Raw genomic sequence first — 19,499 nt, 5'->3', positions numbered from 1 at the left:
TAAAAAGTCAACTCCATACTTGTAATTTAATTCAGAAAACCGTAAATTATGATTTGCCGTCATGTTAGTTGGCCAACCATCTAAATTATTAAATACAACTTGTATCTTCGTCTCAGAAAAATAATTGTTTAACACCATGACTCTCTGGAGACGTTAAAAGTAACTGAAACCAACTAGTACTGTTTGGCCTAGGTAAGATGCATATTCTGTATCTCGTGACAACTTTGGCCTTCAATCGTGCATTTGATATGAAACAGTAGTTGTGGTAGAAGCTCAAACGCCTCTCGAAATCCGCATATACAATATATATATTATGAGATTACTATACTTCTTAGAGACCAGAGGCGAAGGATGCTTATGCTTAATACTATTTGTGTGCTACAAATGCTTACTGCTTGAAAACTATCATACTTGCCCCACAAAAAGATTATTTTATCAGCTATACCCGTTTTCAAATATTTTTGACATAAATACCCTTCTCTTTTATAAGGATTTTCCCTATTCGGAATTATATTTAATGAAATATAAGTGAATGTTGCAATTGGTTGTTTACAGGTGCGAAAAATCGAACTGGCTCTTGTGAATCAGTGGTCAAAGAAGGGTTTAAACCAGTCAATGAGAGGCTTCTTTCGGACTCCTTGGATTGCGCAAAAGAACCACCATCTGTTTAAAAGACTGTTGCAAGGAAATCAGGAATTGAAATTATATTGTGTGGTGGAAGCCTATGCATGATTTTTTTTGTTACTTAATTATTATTATTTCAAAAAAATGAAACTGATTGTCAATGCTCAGGGTTTACTTGATGGGCGGAGCCATAGATTCAGTAAATACGAGTTAAACAGTCGAAAGCTGTAACTTTAGACGAGTTAACGGCCCAAACTTGCGTCGTGCATATGAGATTTTAGGTCATGAGAAGTTAGGGAAACATTGTGCTAACTACAGTTGTATTATATAGTCACTCTTTTTTTTCTTTCACTTATTCGTTTTTGTTTAATATATGGCCCAATAGACGTGTAATTTGTATTTGAACTTGAAAATTGTAGAAGGTAATTTGGCTACATGCATTGGGCCTAGGCCCACCAATAATTAGGCAGCATGTAATTTAGACCAATCATTCTTCAATTCCTCTAACTTGGTAGTGACCACCAGTTATCTCCTTGTCTCAAGTATGCTCTCTCCACATATGGTTTATACTTTTGATTACATGTACATACAATGATCCATATAAAATATACTGACTTAATCATTAGACGGTAGTCCCGAGGCTTTAGCCTAGAGGCCCCTTGTAAGAGTTAATCTTGGTTGCTAACAACTTGAGGTCGGATTAGAGAGAACGAAGAATTTTACACCACCGAGACAACCCCAAGCTAGACTAATGCCCAAGTCTAGCTATGAGGATATATGTAGCAACATTTAACACCATCTGTAAACTGAATACTTACAAATCCAAATACAAGGCCATGAATTACAAGGGCCATTCACGGCAAAAAAAAAAAAATCCAAATATAATCCGGTGTCCTTTGTATATCCATTAAGGCTAGGCTGTATGAGTACCTGATAGAAACCGGAAAATTGATTGATTAAAATAAACAAGAACAAGGATAGTTGGCCCAATTCGATATGGGCTGGTCTTCGATTAGCCGATTCGCAATGACAATTCTCCAAATATAAGGTGTAAAAACCCTAATTTTGATGCATAAAATTTGACACTTCTAAACTTAAATAAAGAGCTTAAATAAGCATATCGGTAGCTGCTGCATTTATTTCCCTAAAGCTTTACTCTTCATCTTCCCACTTAATTAACTAACTTGACCTATTCGTTCTAGTCTCTCGAGCCACCCATATTGGAGCTTGGTATGTATCAGTATCAAAACCTTTTAATGCATATATGAACCACCATAAAATTCATATTGTGCATTGTAAAGCATCGGTTAAGAAAGGTGTTTCTAACTTCTAAGTAATGACTCATCAGAAAATCTAAACCATATTAGTGTTGTCACAACACTAACCCTTTTTTTAATTTGGCCTGTTTCAACCCTGACTCATTCCATCCCTAACCTGTTTCGACCCATGACCCATTCTGACCCGACCCAGTTGCCAGTCCTAGTGTTGTAGATAATACCATAGCTAGATCCATATTGTTTGGTAATCTTATTAGTGTTGTAGATAATATCTATTATTAACGTTAAAGAGAATGACAAAACACCCACTCTTATGTCTCACAAATGTATTATGATACAAACAACTTCATAGCGAATAAGGTCTATTCAAAAGAGAGGGGCGTAATTGCCTACCCATATAGTTTAGATGACTAATTTAATAAATAATACGGAGTAACATTGTTAGGTGTCTTACTTATTAATATCGACAAAATTACATTGTTGATTACAATTTCAGTCTTTCTAAATCTTTATATTACAATTTCAAAAACTCACCCCATAAAATAAACAATTATACCTACCAACAAACCCTTAATCTATGGATAAAAGAAATGAAAGGAAAGTATCAACCTACTTTGATAAATTATTGTCAATAAAAAGTTGACATGGACGTATATAATTAAACAATCGGCAACCTAACCAAATAATTATTATAATTGTATTAATAAAATGTATACTAATATGTTAGGATCAAGGTTTTATTCTCTCTTTTATAAGCTATAAAGTCAACTCGTAATCTTTATTTAACTTCAAACAATTGTCTGGTTTTCCAAAAGATATATATGAGAACAAGAAATTTGGGGTATAGTAAGAACATTCACATTGATGCATTAAAGATATGATATAGGGGTTCCAATGTGAACAAATATGATATAGGGGTTCCAAAATGATTGCATAGGAACATGTTATGATAACAAATGAAGTATTATTTTGATTAGTATGCAGATTTATTTTAAGCACATAACAAATGACATAGAACATATTTTGGAATTGATCTGTAGAAACACAGCATGTGTACACATAAACTCAGTAATTAATACGTGTATACGCGTGTAATTATAAGCATTTAGGTGACCATCTAGTGAACATTCGTACCAAAAGATTAACAAAGAGAACACCATGAAACTAAGAATGTGCATAAAATTCATCAAGAAGAACCTCACCTAGGACCAGATAAAACAGAAGCTAACAATGGTGTCATATCTTTTTCATTTTCAATCATCGTGCTTTGCAGTTTCGGATGAGTGAAATTGTAATCCAAACAAGATACGACTTGCATTACACCTTCTAACACCTTAACTACCATCGACATTGACGGCCTTTTTGTATAATCATATTGTAAACACCATGAAGCCACTTTCATCATCTCTACAACTTCTGAACTGTTTAGCTGCATATCTTTACTGTACTTGTCAACCAAATCTAGCAACATCCCTTGTTCCGAATATTTTTGAAAGACACTAAGTAAGTGCCAGCTTTCTTCCGGCTGAGATCTGTCAAAGTTCTTCCTTCCACACAACATCTCTAAGAGAACGACCCCGAAGCTGTATACATCGACTTTTTCTGTAATAACTGAGCTCAACCACTCTGGAGCTAGGTATCCCGGGGTTCCTCTCATTGTAGTCATCACTTGGCTTTGGTTTCTGTCGATGAGCTTTGACAATCCGAAATCAGATACTTTGGCATTGAAATCACTGTCTAGCAAAATGTTTTGAGGTTTAATATCTAGGTGGATGATTTTTTGCCTACAGTCTTCATGAAGATATGCTAGACCCTTGGCTACATCACGAATGATTTTCTTTCTACATTCCCATTCCAGTTCGTGCTCTCGTTCTCCATGGTAGATCCACTGATCTAATGATCCGTTACTCATAAATTCATACACAAGAAAACGTTGTGATTTCCACGCACCAAATCCTCTGAGAGTAACCAGATTCACATGGTGAATGCTTCCAATGGATTGAACCTCAGCTAGGAATGATTTGTTTACATGCCCAAGGCCCTCGAGACATTTAACTGCAATCTTTGATCCGTCCTCAAGAGTCCCTTCATAAACTTCTCCAAATCCTCCCTCACCAAGCTTTTTGTTAAAATCCATTGTGGCGATTTTCAATTCTTCATATGAAAACCGATTTGGCATTCCTGGTACCTCGCCTATAGACTCTTCCTCCATTTGAGCCGCCCTTCTCCACTTGCGAATTATGGAAATAAGTAAACCAATAACCCCAAGGAGAAACAAAACACTTCCAATAGTGGAAGCTAATATAACTCCTAAAGTCGATCGAGATGATCTAGATTTAGAAGCAGAAGTAGATGATCTTACATTCTGCACTTTTATGAAAGCTGAAGCATTACGATGAACTAAATCTGGATTAATGTTCATCATTGTGAAGAGCTCAAAAGGTAAATAACAATCCCCATTTGAAGAATTTGAACTATACTGAAATAAAGCTGCTTTGCATGAGCAATTGCTGACACAAGCTTGTTTGCAAGTCTCTATGTCCACACTCTCCAAATCTGCAATATTGTCGAAGTACATAACATTCTCAAGTTCAATAAAAGTTTGATCATGGGTGGCATTACACGTGAGAGGAGTAATTTCAGAGCAACCCTGTTCCGGTTGCCGAGCGTTAACTGCTCTAAAATAGTCTATCCTGGGAGAGCTTGGCGCCGGACAACTACACTGTTGATTACCCGAGCAAATGGCGTTTCTCCCACAAGCCAAAGGGTAATTACAATCTCCAAGATAAGTGGTAAGCAGATCCGCTACAACTAACCAGCTTGCGGCTTGCCATTCAAACACTTGCAAATGCCCGTTCGGCATCAGTTTAATATACTGAGCCGATGATGCTTGAGGTACCTTAATCACCTCATCAGGGTCACTTGGCTCAACAGAATTAATGAACAAAGAAAGACTCCCATTCAAGAACCTAACGTATCTTCTAACTTTATTTGTATCGTTGGCAAAGACCGTATTACGATAATAGGCTTCTGGTGGGTTCGATCCAACATAAGCAAACAAACCATTAATTGCAACTTGAAGAGAAATCAAATCTTTTTGGGCCGTCCAATTGGTCGATGAAACACTAGGTATCAACTTTTGTTCTTGAAACAGTCTTTGCCCCGGAACCAAACTGTCCGTTGGGTAATCGAAAGATTGCCAAACCACCGAGCTAGCGTCATCAAACAACACCAAGTTTCCATCATCGGTTAAGTTTAAACCAGCAACCGATCTCCCAGTGGTGTTAGTAGTCCAAGCTATGCTTCCATCAACATCTTGTAGCACCAACTCTCCAGCAACAGTGAAATTGAGTATTGCACCATAGCTAACCGGATGGTCTCGGTTTGCTGACCAAACCACTTGAGGAAACCCCACAGTTGTTTGAACGATACCACCCCCGCTGTTGGTTTGAACAATAAAGACAGCAAAGAGGTACGAGGTGCAGGTTCCATTGCAGTAGAAACCACATGCGAATCTTGGCCCAAAGGATCCTCTAAGGAGGATGGCTCGGATCCATGAGCCATCTGCGTAGTTAATAGAGTGTGGTAAAGATGCATTGTTGGTCCATGAGGTGGATAGATTTGCGGTAGGGTAATCGAAGGGCGGCTGGGCAATGGTTAAGTAGCAATTTAAGATGAGAAACAAGGCAAAACAATAATAGATCCATGCCCTCATCATTAATGATTTAATGAACATACATTAGCCTATGAAGATATATGTTTCATGATATAATTATTATAAGATGTACGGTAGAAAAAGTCAACTTATGGTATAGTCGAATCATTTAGATGGAGTTTCCTTACTAATTTAATACAGAAAACTTTGTCCTGAGCATCTGAATTATAAGATACAACTTCTGTCTTCATCTCAAAATATTTATAAAAACCCGCAACGATATTTATAAGTATTAAACTGGCCGTCCTGGGTTGGTGGGTCCAACCCGAACATGACTCGAGCCCAAAAAGCGTGTGTTAGACACGTGAACTAGAATACGTATATATGTGGGTTGACCCAACACTACCCGAAATTTTTTTACCTTTTTATTTTATTTTTTCACATCTTAATACTTTAAATTTACATATTTACAACAAAAATTACAAATTTATATAAAACAATTATAAACTTTAAGTCTTAAGCTAGTTATCTTTCTTACTTTGAATCTTAAGATAAGATGCCCAATCAATTCGCTTAATTACATAGAACTCATTTTTAAAAAACAAAATACAAATAAAATGGGTTAAAAAGGGTAAACCGTGAACTTGCTAGGTTCGGCCCTAGCATAACCAACATAACCCAATTTTAGCTAAACAGGTTCGCGGGTTTGACCCAAACCAGTTTATACCACACCCAAACTCGAGAATTTCGTGTCGTGTTAGAAATTCACTCCCCTATATATATTTGGTAGTGATCCTAAGGTGAGCGTACCCACCAAGGCGAGACACCATAATAATTGTTTACAACAATGAATCCAAAATATTTTTTGTTAAATCAATTTCTATTCTCAATTCCATTGTAATCTATTGCCGACCAACTAAAGTACAATTTGGCAATCCAGATGGAGGCCATTATGGACGGCCAAGGGGTTTGGGTAGCAGTTGAACCGGCAACTGAGACGACTATCGATGAAAAGAAGAATAAGATGACCTGACCTTATATCTTCCAAGCAGTCATGGGAGATATGTTGCTACAGATTGCGAAGAACAAATAGGAGAAAGATGCACGAGGAGTCCTTTAAAAATTGTGACCTTGGGCTGGTCGAGTTCAAAAGTCCCGATTACAAATCATTCGAAGCGAGCTAGAAGTATTACGGATGTAGGACAACAAAAAAAAAGAGTAGAAACACAACATATTTACACATACACTCATTAAAAAAGGTATACATGTAACCATAATGCCAACGTACTAGCGAATTCTCAAACCAAAAGATTAAGCACCATCAATATTAAGAATATGCATAATGGCCATCCACAAGAACCTCACGTCCTCACCTAGGATTAGAAAGAACAAAAGCCAACAATGGTGTCATATCCTTTTCATGTTCAACCTCTGTGTTTTGCGGACTCAGATGTGTGAAGTTGTAATCCAAACTAGATTCGACTTTCATTACGCCTTCTAAGACCTTAACTACCATTGACATTGATTGCCTTTTTGTAAAATCATATTGTAAACACCATGAAGCCAATTTCATCATCTCCACAACTTCTAAACTATGTATCTGCATATCTTTACTGTATTTGTCAACCATATCTAGTAGCATCCCTTGTTCCCAACATTTTTGAAAGACGGCAAGTAAGTGCCAACTTTCTTCGGGTTGAGATTTGTCAAAATTTTTCCTTCCACACAACATCTCTAAGACAACCATCCCGAAACTGTATACATCCACTTTTTCTGTAATAACTGAGCTCAACCATTCTGGAGCAAGATATCCTGGGGTTCCTCTCATTGTGGTCATCACTTGGCTTTGATTTCTATCGATGAGCTTTGACAACCCGAAATCAGATACTTTGGTGTTGAAATTACTGTCCAGTAATATGTTTTGAGGTTTAATATCTAGATGGATTATTTTCAGCCTACATTCTTCATGAAGATATGCTAGACCTTTGGCTACATCAAGAATGATTTTCTTTATGCAATCCAATTCCAACTCGTGCTTTCGGTCTTCATGGTAGATCCACCGATCTAATGATCGGTTGCTCATGAATTCGTACACAAGAAAACGTTGTGATTTTCAAGCACCAAACCCTCTTAGTGTAACCAGATTCACATGGTGAATGCTTCCAATGGATTCAACCTCAGCTAGAAATGATTTGTTAACTTGGCCAAGACCCTCAAGGCATTTTACTGCAATCTTTGAGCCATCATTAAGAGTCCCTTCAAAAACGGCTCCAAATCCACCTTCACCAAGCTTTTTATTGAAATTCTCAGTGGCGGTTTTTAATTCTTCATAGGAAAACCGATTCGACATTCCTGATACCTCAACTATAGACTCGTCATCCATTCGGACGCCCCATCTTTGTTTTGGATTGCATAAATAAGAAAACCTGTAATCCCAAGCAGAAGCAAAACACTTACAATAATGGAAGTTAATATAACTCCTAAATTCGATCAAAATGATCATGTGGAAGTCGAGGGAGGTGATCTTACACTCTGTACTTTTACAAAAGCTGAAGCATTGCGGTGAACTACATTTGGATCAACATTCTTCATTGTGAAGAGCTCAAAATTTAGAGAACACTCTCCACTAGAATAATCTGAACCATACTGAAATAGAGCTGCTTTGCATGTGCAATTTTTGATACATGCTTGTTTGCATGTGTCTATATCCACACCCTTCATATCAACAATATTGTTTAAGTATGTAACGTTCTCAAGTGCAATAAATGTTTGATGTTGGGTGTCATTACACGCGAGAGGAGTCATTTCATAACAACCTTGACCAGGTTGCTGATCGTTCACTGCTTTGAAATAATCTGTCTTGGGAGAACTCGCAGATACTGGACAGCTACACTGTCGATTACCCGAGCAAAGGGCATTTCTCCCACAAGCTAAAGGATAATCACACTCACCTAGCGCCCGTCTGGCATCATTCGTAAATAGATCAGCCACAACTAACCACCTTGTTTCCCATTCAAACACTTTCAAACGCCCGTCTGGCATAAACTTCATATATTGAACCGATGATGCTTTAGGGATGAAAAGATCATCGTCAGGATAACCAGGCTCAGTAGAAAGAATGAATAAAGAAAAACTTCCTTTCAAGAACCTAACGTATCTTCTTCCTTTATGTTTGACTTTTCCAGAGACCGAAAGACTGTAATAGGCTTGAGGTGGGTTTGATCCGATATAAGCAAGCAAGCTTTTATCTGTCACTTGAAGAGAAAACAAACCTTTTTGGGCCGTCCAATTGGTCGACGAAACACTAGGTATCAATTGTTGTCCTTGAAACAGTGTTTGCCCCATTACCAAACAGTCTGTTGGATAATCAAAAGATTTCCAAACTACCGAGCTATTATCATCAAACAACACCAGGTTTCCCCATCATCGGTTAAGTTTAAACCAACAACAGATCTCCCAGTGGTGTTGGTAGTCCAAACTGTGCTTCCATCCGCATCCTGTAAGACCAATTCTCCAGTCGCAGTGAGATTAAGTATTGCACCTTCACTAACCGGATAGTCTCGGTTTGCTGACCACACCACTTGAGGGAACCCGCTAGCTGGTAGAGTGATATCACCCCTGCTATTGGTTTGAACAATAAATACAGCAAAGAGGTAAGAGGTGCAGGTTCCACTACAGTAGAACCCGCATGCGAAATTGGGCCCTACGAATCCTCTAAGAAGGATGGCTCGGACTCTTGAGCCATTTGCGAAATTAACAGAGTTGGGTAAAGATTCATTGTTGGCCCATGTGGTGGAAAGATTTGCCATAGGGTAATCGCAGGGCGGCTGTGCGGTGATCGAGTACCAATTTAAGATGAAAATCAAGAAAAAACAATAACAAATCCATGGTTTCCTCATTACTAATGATTGATGAACACAGTAGAGCCTATGAAGATACGTGTTTCATGATTTATATATCATTTCTACTGTTGAATAAGTCAATTTAATGATGCTATAATCAAAATCACAAAATACAAGAAGAATATAACATATCAGGCAACATACTAAAGTAGACAAATAGAAAAACATTACCTAGTATTGAAGGACTTTTCGATGATCAAACAACTTAAAAAAGGAGCATACAGAGTATCAGAATAATCAAAAGTAGACAAACAGAAGAACCAAAAGTTAACATCAGAATAATCAAAAGGGACATTGTGCACTTGAATATGCATAAACCATAAATGTCAGAACAATAAAAAATATATATAAATCTTAAGGTCCGGTTTTTGTTATAAGCTGCAAACAATACCGTTTGCTTCGGTTTGAAATTTGGAAACCGACCGATAGAAAGTAAAAAAATAACTTACCGTGAAACCAAACTGATGACGGGTTTTGACAATTTGGTGGTTTTAAACCGAACCATGAACACCCCTATGTTGGGTAAATTTTATATATGTGTCTTGTTTGGTCCAAAACGTGGGTGGAAAATATTATCTAGCAAAACCGCCGGCTAGTAGTTATTTCAGCGAGGCCACAGGCTGCCGTACAAATGATCTTGGGGACCGTGGCGGCATTTAAAAAAAACTATTTAATTAGAAAAGAGTTTTTTATGTTTCTAATTTTTTAAATCAGGAAAATCAACCATTTTTAAACTTGTTGAATTAAGGGGGGAAATGATAGAAAAAAGGAAAGACATGTGATAGCTCATAACAAGGTTTTTCCAGTTATAAAGAGTTATTATTGACAACAATCCATGAGCAAACAGTCTTAGCTAGTGTTTATTTGTAACTTTGTTTTTATTTGAGGTGTTATTTGATAAGCAGCTGAACTTGGATGACTTAAGTTGCAGTTTTAATTTTAAAACCTCCAGGTTAGGCAGCCAGGCAAAGGTCCACATCTCTTCCCAATCCATCACAGTATTTGACAAAATCAATTTCTTAAGCTTTTCAGGAAACCTAACGGATTGCACAATCTAGTTGCTTCAGGGAATGAATATGTATGTATTAACTTCAATTTTTGAAGATGCTCCAAAGAGCCTAAATTTGGAAATTCCAGATCGCCTAGCGTTGATATTAAGGGTCCACAAAGCCCAAGCTTCCTAAGATTGGGAGCCATTGAAAAGATGTTGTGGCAAGATTGATGACAACCGGATTACCTGTCGCTTGTAGAAAAGTAGGCTCCCACATAAGGTTTCCCCAGATCATAGTTTTTGTTGGTAGATAAAACTTTATGAAATTGTTATCTGAAACTCACAACAACTACTCACTAAATAATAACAAAGTAGATAGCTATAAATATTCACTCATTTGCAAAAGCTTCCTGTGCTATTTGTCTTGAGATCATGTGTGCATGCCAAGACCGGGTGATCTTAACATGAACTCTGCCGAGACGTGGCCGCAAACAATGATTATGGTGTGGCGTTGCTAACCAGTTACCCCTCATTGGAGTCATTGCAGGGTATTTTTAACTTTTTATCTACCTTTATTTTTAATTGGTCTCCATATTTACAAATTTCATATTTTTTGAGATGAAGTAATACGTCTTGTATTTTTATGCTCTTAAATGTTTGGCCAATTGACATGCATGATGATGACTGCTATGCCCTTAAGATACGGTTTTATCTAATTAGAACACACACAAGAAGTTAGAAGAAAATTTTGTCTCAAATGAGTCAACTATAGCATCATGGTGTTGACTTTTTCTACGCATGAAGTATTTTATGGGATGCAACAATGCATATTGTACCATTTTGTTTTTTTGATTAACTCATTCTATTAAACCAATAGAAACCAGCAAGTAGCTGGGTACAAACAAAAGACCACCAAACAACAAAACACCAAATTACACCATATCACAAGTACTAAAATTTACCCAATTGTCCACTTTAGAGAGGAAAATTTCCTGTTTTAACCACACGAAAGCATCTAATGATCTCCACAAGTTTCGTCATCGTGATGAAATTCGCTTCGAACGTGATTTCGTTTCTCCATTTCCACGGTCTCCATAAAGTAGTAATTATAACAGCACCATTAAAAACTTTCTTCCATAACTTGGAGCCAGTCTGATTCTTCAAATGAGTCACCACTGAGTCTAAGTCGTCATAGTCGACCTCCAAACACGTCTAGTAAAAAGACAACCAACAAACTAAAATGTGGTCCGGATCCTCTTGGGCCATACCACATCTACATTTCTCAGGACACGGTTTTCTTTATCAAATTAGAACGAAACTTCATCTCAAATGAGTTGACTATAGCATAATGGAGTTGACTTTCCTACATTATATCTGATATTTAAATCACAAAGCATATATCTTTATAGGCTCTTGTGTGTTCATTAATCATTAGTGATGAGGATATGTTATTGTTTTGCCTTGTTTCTCATCTTAAATTGCTACTCAACCACTGCCCAACCGCCCTTCGATTACCCTACCGCAAATCTTTCCACCACATGGGCGAACACTGAATCTTTACCCCATGATTCTGTTAATTTCACAGATGGCTCAATGGTCCGAGCGATCCTCCTCCGAGGATCATTAGGACCCAAATTCGCCTGTGGATTCTTTTGTAATGGAACATGCCCTCCTACCTTTTCGCTGTATTCATTGTTCAAACCAACAGATCCGGTGGTATCGTTTTACCAGATAGCGGGTTCCCTCAAGTTGTGTGGTCAGCAAACCGAGACCATCCGGTTAGCTATGGTGCAACACTGAATCTCACTGGAACAGGAGAGTTGGTGCTACAAGATGTTGACGGAAGCATAGTTTGGACTACCAGCACCACCGGGAATTCTGTTGCTGGTTTGAACTTAACCGATGATGGAAACCTGGTCTTGTTCGATGACAATAGCTCTGTGGTTTGGCAATCTTTTGATCACCCAACAGACTGTTTGGTACTGGGGCAAACACTGTTTCAAGGACAGCAGTTAATACCTAGTGTTTCATCAACCAATTGGATGGCCCAAAAAGGTTTGTTCTCTCTTCAAGTGACGAATAACGGTTTATTTGCTTACGTTGGATCAAACCCACCTCAAGCGTATTACGGTAATCAGGTCAAGGTCACTGGCAACTATATAAATACAGAAAGAAGATATCTTAGGTACTTGAATGGTAGTTTGTCTTTATTCATTCTTTCTGCTGAGCCAAGTGTTCCTTAAAAGGTGATTGAGATACCTCAAACATCATCAATCCAGTATTTGAAACTGATGCCGGACGGGAATTTAAAAGTGTTTGAGTGGCAAGAATTTGCGTGGTTAGAGGTGCCTGATCCATTTAATAGTTATCTTGAAGGGTGTAAAAATCTTTGGCGTGTGGGAAAAATGCCCTTTGCTTCGGTAATAAACAATGTAAATGTCCAAGCTATTATTTCAGTTCGGTGGACGATCAACAACCGAACCTGGGTTGCTTTGCACATTATCCTCTCACATGTAACGCTAAAAAAGAACAACCTTTGTTTCGACTTGAGAATGTTACATACTTCAACATTATTGCAGACATGGAGAACGTGGATGTTGAGACTTGCAAACAAGCATGTGTCAACAACTGCTCATGCAAAGCAGCTATATTTCAGTATGGCTCAAACTCTTCAACTGGCGATTGTTTTTTACCTGCTGAGCTCTTCACAATGATGATTATGGATTCAGATATAGTTCAACGCAACGCTTCAGCCTTCGTAAAAGTGCAGGATATACGCAAAGATTACACTGCATTGGGCCTACCACATGTATTAAATAGAGGAGTTGCCATTTTGCTAGTTATTTTGTTACAGCTAGGGTTTATAGGTTTAATTATTTACAAAATCTGCAAGCTAAAGCAGACTACTCTAATGGAGGAAGAGTCTATAGGTGAGGTACCAGGAATGCCCTGTCGGTTCCCTTATGAAAAATTGAAAACTGCAACAGAGAATTTTAATAAAAAGCTTGGTGAAGGAGGATTCGGATCAGTTTTCAAAGGGACTCTTGAAGACGGCTCAAAGATTGCAGTAAAATGTCTTGAGGGTCTTGGGAAGGTAAACAAATCATTCCTAGCTGAGGTTCAATCCATTGGAAGCATTCACCATGTGAACCTAGTTAGACTCAGAGGATTCTGTGTTTGGAAATCACAACGTTTCATTGTATATGATTTCATGAGTAATGGATCATTAGATCGCTGGATCTACCATGGAGTCCGAGAGCACGTGCTAGAATGGGAATGCAGAAAGAAAATCATTCTTGATGTAGCTAAGGGTCTAGCATATCTTCATGAAGATTTTAGGCAAAAAATCATCCACCTAGATATTAAACCCCAAAATATACTGCTTGATGGTGATTTCAATGCCAAAGTATCTGATTTCGGGTTATCTAAACTCATCGATAGAAATCAAACCCATGTTATGACTACTATGAGAGGAACCCCGGGATATCTGGCTCCAGAATGGTTGAGTTCGGTTATTACTGAAAAAGTGGATGTATACAGCTTTGGGATCGTTGTCTTAGAGATATTGTGTGGGAGGAAGAATTTTGACAGATCTCAGCCTGAAGAAAGCTGGCACTTACTTGGTGTCCTTAATAAATGTTGGGAACAAGGAATGCTGCAAGATATGGTTGACAAGTACAGTGAAGATATGCAGTATCATAGTTCAGAAGTTGTGGAGATGATGCAAGTGGCTTTGTGGTGCTTACAATGTGATTTTACAAAACGACCTTCAATGTCGACGGTGGTTAAGGTGTTAGAAGGCGTGATAAGTGTCAAATCGAGCTTGGATTACAACTTCACAGATCCTAGAATGCAAAACAGAGCAGTTGAGGTTGACAAAGATATAACACCATTGTTGGCTTCTGTTCTGTCTGGTCCTAGGTGAGGTTCTTGAGAATGACTTTGATGCTTAGTAATTAAATCTTTTGCGAAAACAACAGTTGAGATTATTAATATTTAAGTATTTTACTTCTTCTTGGTCTGTATGCTCCTGATCTGTCAAAGAGAAACATATTCAAGAGAATTGTTGAAGCCCTAATATTAAGTATAATTATTTATTTTGTAACATTATGCTTAAGTGGATATGAATGTGAAGTTTCTTTGTATATAATATAACGAGCTTGTAGATTTTGAAAAGAGAAAACAAACCATCACTAAAGTATTGATTATGATATGATTTGAGGTTGAGTTTCTGTATAAACAGAATATTTGCTAGATATACTGGATAATTTGGTTTGCTGAGAATTATATAATCAAACATTCATTTATTGAGGTTATAATATAACCCGGATTAATGATTTATTCTCTTATATATAACGTAGAAAATATCACGATGATATCATTCTCTTAAAAATGTTATGTCTTAGCGATAAAAAAATTCAAGAAAATGTATTACTACAAAGTTAACCTGATTTACCTTAAAAAGAACCATAATAGTAGACTATTGAAAGTAATAAATATAGGAATCCATCTTAATTCTACTGCATACCACTTCAAGTTCAAAGGACAGCTTGAGCACATATTAAATACAAAATTTCAACCTCCTGGTAAGTTTATATTAAAGGCTATTCAATTACCGCGAGTGGTACCTGATACTTGAATGGCATCACATTCAACATTTAGTATTCATTTTTAACAGATATTACACAGAAAAGAGTAAAACTAACATATTAGCAAATTAGGACAGAAAACTTCAAATTTGAGTGGTGTACCTAAGTCATTGTAATCTACCCAAACTTCGATTTTCATCCACACCATATCCGACCGCCAATAAAAATGTGGTCCGCATCCTCTTGGGCCATACCATATCTACTTTTAATTGGTACCCTTACAATTCTTAAAAAAACGGTTTTCTTTATCAAATTAGAATGAAACTTCGTCTCAAATGAGTCAATTATAGAATAATGAAACTGACTTTCCTACACTAGATCTTAAATTTAATTCACAAAGCTTTTATCTTCACAGGCTCTTGTCTGTTCATTAGTGATGTGGTATTATTGTTTTGCCTTGTTTCTCATCTTAAATTGCTGCTCAATCACTACCCAACCGCCCTTAAATTACTATACGACTTCAAATCTTTCCACCACATGGGCCAACACTGAATCATTATCCCATTCTATTAATTTCACAGATGGCTCAAGGGTCCGAGTGATCCTCCTCAGAGGATTATCTGGGCCCAAATTCGCCTGTGGATTCTTCTGTAATGGAAGATGCACCTCCTACCTTTTTGCTGTATTCATTGTTCAAACCAACAGTTCGGGTGGTGACGTTCTACAAGATAGTGGGTTCCCTCAAGTTGTGTGGTCAGCAAACCGAGACCATTTGGTTAGCTATGGTGCAATACTCAATCTCACTGCAACAGGAGACTTGGTCCTACAGGATGGTGATGGAAGCACGGTTTGGAGTACCAACACTACCGGGAAATCTGTTGCCGGTTTGAACTTAACCGATGATGGAAACCTGGTCTTGTTTGATGCCAACGGATCAATGGTTTGGCAGTCTTTTGATCACCAAACAGACTGTTTGGTACTGGGGCAAAGATTGCTTCAAGGACAGCAGTTAATACCTAGTGTTTCATCAACCAATTGGACGGCCCAAAAAAGGTTTGTTCTCTCTTCAAGTGACGGATAAAGGCTTGTTTGCTTACGTTGGATCAAGCCCACCTCAAGCGTATTACAATACTCAGGTCATTGGCAACTATACAATCACAGGAAGAAGATATGTCAGGTACTTGAATGGTAGTTTGTCTTTATTCAATTTTTCTACTGAGCCAAGTCGTCCTGATGAGGTGATTAAGATACATAACACATCATCAGTCCAGTATATGAAACTGATGCCGGACGGGAATTTAAAAGTGTTTGCCTGGAAAGCATTTGCGTGGTTAGTGGTGGATGATCTATTTAACAGTTATCTTGAAGGGTGTAAAAATCCTTTGGCATGTGGGAGAAACGCCCTTTGCTTGGGTAATCAACAGTGTAGATGTCCAGGTAATTTCCTTGCGGTGGATGTTCAACAACCGAACCTGGGTTGCTATGCATTAAATCCTCTCATATGTAACGCTACCAAAGAACAAGACTGGGCTCTACTTGAGAAAGTTAAATACTTCAACATAATTGCAGACATGGAGAAGGTGGATGTTGAGACTTGCAAACAAGCATGTGTCAACAATTGCTCATGCAAAGCAGTTATATTTAAATATGGCTCGAACTCTTCAAGTGGGGACTGTTTTTTACCTGCTGAGCTCTTCACAATGATGATTGTGGATTCAGATATAGTTTACCCCAATGTTTCAGCTTTCATAAAAGTGCAGGTCACAAATGATTACCCTTATCTATCAGTTAATGAAGTTGCATTAATTATCACTTTGGTAGGTTTTTTCCTTCTGCTAGGGTTCATAGGTTTTCTTACTTACAATGTACGCAAGCCAAGGCGGACCACTCAGATGGAGGAAGAGCCTATAGGTGAGGTACCAGGAATGCCGAGTCGGTTCCCCTATGAAGAATTGAAAACCGCCACAGAGAACTTTAATAAGAAGCTTGGTGAAGGGGGATTTGGAGCAGTCTTCGAAGGGACTCTTGAAGACGGCTCAAAGATCGCAGTAAAATGTCTTGAAGGTCTTGGGCAGGTAAACAAATCATTCCTAGCAGAGGTTCAATCCATTGGAAGCATTCACCATGTGAACCTAGTTAGACTCAGAGGATTTTGTGCATGGAAATCACAACGTTTTCTTGTTTATGATTTCATGAGTAATGGATCATTAGATCGGTGGATCTACCATGGAGACCGAGAGAACGTGCTAGAATGGGAATGTAGAAAGAAAATAATTCTTGATGTAGCAAAGGGTCTAGCATATCTTCATGAAGACTGTAGGCAAAAAATCATCCACTTAGATATTAAACCTCAAAATATATTGCTAGACGGTGATTTCAAGGCAAAAGTTTCTGATTTCGGATTGTCAAAACTCATGGATAGAAATCAAAGTCAAGTTATGACTTCTATGAGAGGAACCCTGGGATATCTAGCTCCAGAATGGTTGAGCTCGGTTATTACTGAAAAAGTGGATGTATACGGCTTTGGGATCGTTCTCTTAGAGATGTTGTGTGCGAGGAAGAATTTTGACTTATCTCAGCCTGAAGAAAGCCGACACTTACTTGGTGTCCTTCAAAAATGCTGGGAACAAGAGACGTTGCAAGATATGGTTGACAAGTACAGTGAAGATATGCAGACTCATAGTTTAGAAGTTGTGGAGATGATGAAAGTGGCTTCATGGTGCTTACAATATGATTTTATGAAAAGACCTTCAATGTCGAAAGTGGTTAAGATGTTAGAAGGCGTAATGACTGTTGAACCTAGCTTGGATTATAACTTCACAGATCCTAGAATGCAAAACACAACATTTGAAGTTGAAAAAGATATGACACCATTGTTAGCTTCTGTTCTATCCGGTCCTAGGTGAGGTTTTGTTAATGACTTTGATGCACATTCTTAATGATCCATAGTTTTTAAAACTCTTGCAAAAGCAGCAGTTGATACTTTTAAGTTTAAAACATAAGTATTTACTTCTCCTTGGTTTCTATGCTCCTGATCTGTCAAAAAGAAGCATATTCAAGAGAATTGTTGAAGCCCTAATATTAAGTGTAATTATTTATTTACAATCATGTTTTAAGTGAATACGAATGTGAAGTTTCCTTGTATATTATGTATTACATGACGAGTTTACAGTTGAGTTTTTGTTTAAAACAGGATATCTAAACAAGAGTCTTGGCTAACCGACCAGTTTTACTTGTATAACCTATATAACATAGTCAAGATCAGGATTACATTATTCTCTTAAAATTAATTAGTAGACTATTGAAAGTAACAAAACTAGGAATCCTTCTTAATTACAATATAAGTAAATAGTGTTTGATTACATTGAAACAGAATGTTAACCTTCTAATAATTTCATATTAACCATAGCTTTTGTCACAAACAGCACAATTTAAGCACCTTGAGTGGTATCTAATACTTGGATGTTATCAAATTCTACATTTAGTATTTGTTTTTAACAGATATTACACTATTCAAAGAAAACGGTAAATTAACATACTAGAAAATTAGGGAAGATTAGAGAAGACAATTTCAATCAATTGATCAAATAATAGAGTGGAAGATTACCTTCATCAATTGATGGACCTTACTTCAATCGTTCATCGTTGAAGGTAACTGTTTCTGCACTATTTTGTTGATTACATCGAAGCTTTATGCTCTGAATCGTTCATCACTTGATAGAAATAATTTTCTGCTCTAATCTGCCCTAATTTGCTAATCAATGCTTAAGCCTAGGCTGGTTTCGACTTTCTAGAGCTCGTTTCGAGCTCTTTTTCTAAAACTTGAGCTTGGCTCGTGTGTCGTTTTTCAAGCTCGGGCTCGATGCGTTTATTATTTATAGTTTTTAATTATTTTCATGTATTTTGAGAAAAAAAAAACTTAAATGAGCCAAAGAGCGGCTTGAGCTCAATTGTGCAATATGAATTAATACTCAGAAGTCCAAAATAGGTAAATTTAAAAATACACAAGGCTCGTTAGGGCTAAACAAGCCTAAATGAGCTTCCAATGCAAGGCTTGAGCTTGGGCTCGATAAGTAAACGCGCTTTATTTAAGGCTTGGGCTCGAAAAAACTCGGCTCATGTCGAGCTTTTTATTGATCCTATCTCGAACGACTCAACTCTTTTCCTTGATTAATGTGACATTTGAGCCAAAACAAGGTACACCTCAGTACGTATTTATCGATTAAGCAAATAAACGCTTTTTGCGTAACAAACGAACGATTAACCAAACGGGTCGGGTTATGACTCAGATATCCCGGGGGACCATCTATAAGTGATATACGTTTAATATAAGCTTAAATATTAGTAATATGGCCTTAGTTCGATAGCAAACAAGTTAAACGAAAACATGCTCGTTTAACTACCAGCTATAGATTTAAACGCTAAAGATAGTTACAAACCAAGCATTGTATCATCCGTTAA

At 37.5% G+C, this 19,499-nt stretch overlaps 1 protein-coding gene and 2 pseudogenes across 2 annotated transcripts; 1 reads left to right on the top strand and 2 right to left on the bottom strand.

Annotated features, from left to right (window-relative positions):
• Positions 1-555: 555 nt before the first annotated feature.
• On the bottom strand, positions 556-9,488 carry LOC143578159 (G-type lectin S-receptor-like serine/threonine-protein kinase SD2-5; annotated as a pseudogene). Its single transcript, XR_013143217.1, has 2 exons — positions 6,930-9,488; positions 556-663 (listed from the first exon to the last, which is right to left on the bottom strand). The product of XR_013143217.1 is annotated as a G-type lectin S-receptor-like serine/threonine-protein kinase SD2-5 (transcript).
• On the bottom strand, positions 3,073-5,621 carry LOC143578179 (G-type lectin S-receptor-like serine/threonine-protein kinase SD2-5). The gene has a single exon (XM_077061843.1). It carries the CDS (start codon positions 5,617-5,619, stop codon positions 3,100-3,102), a length of 2,520 nt encoding a protein of 839 aa, XP_076917958.1. The 5' UTR covers positions 5,620-5,621; the 3' UTR covers positions 3,073-3,099.
• A 2,248-nt stretch (positions 9,489-11,736) lies between the features above and the next one.
• On the top strand, positions 11,737-18,186 carry LOC143578158 (G-type lectin S-receptor-like serine/threonine-protein kinase SD2-5; annotated as a pseudogene).
• Positions 18,187-19,499: the final 1,313 nt, after the last annotated feature.

The sequence above is a fragment of the Bidens hawaiensis genome, unplaced genomic scaffold (assembly GCF_021521415.1).
Source record: "Bidens hawaiensis isolate Kalapana, Puna unplaced genomic scaffold, B.hawaiensis_p1.1 tig00029045_1, whole genome shotgun sequence".
Classification (NCBI taxonomy): domain Eukaryota; kingdom Viridiplantae; phylum Streptophyta; class Magnoliopsida; order Asterales; family Asteraceae; genus Bidens; species Bidens hawaiensis.
The sequence above is the reverse complement of the archived record's forward strand: the minus strand, read 5'-3'. Positions and strand labels throughout refer to the sequence as shown.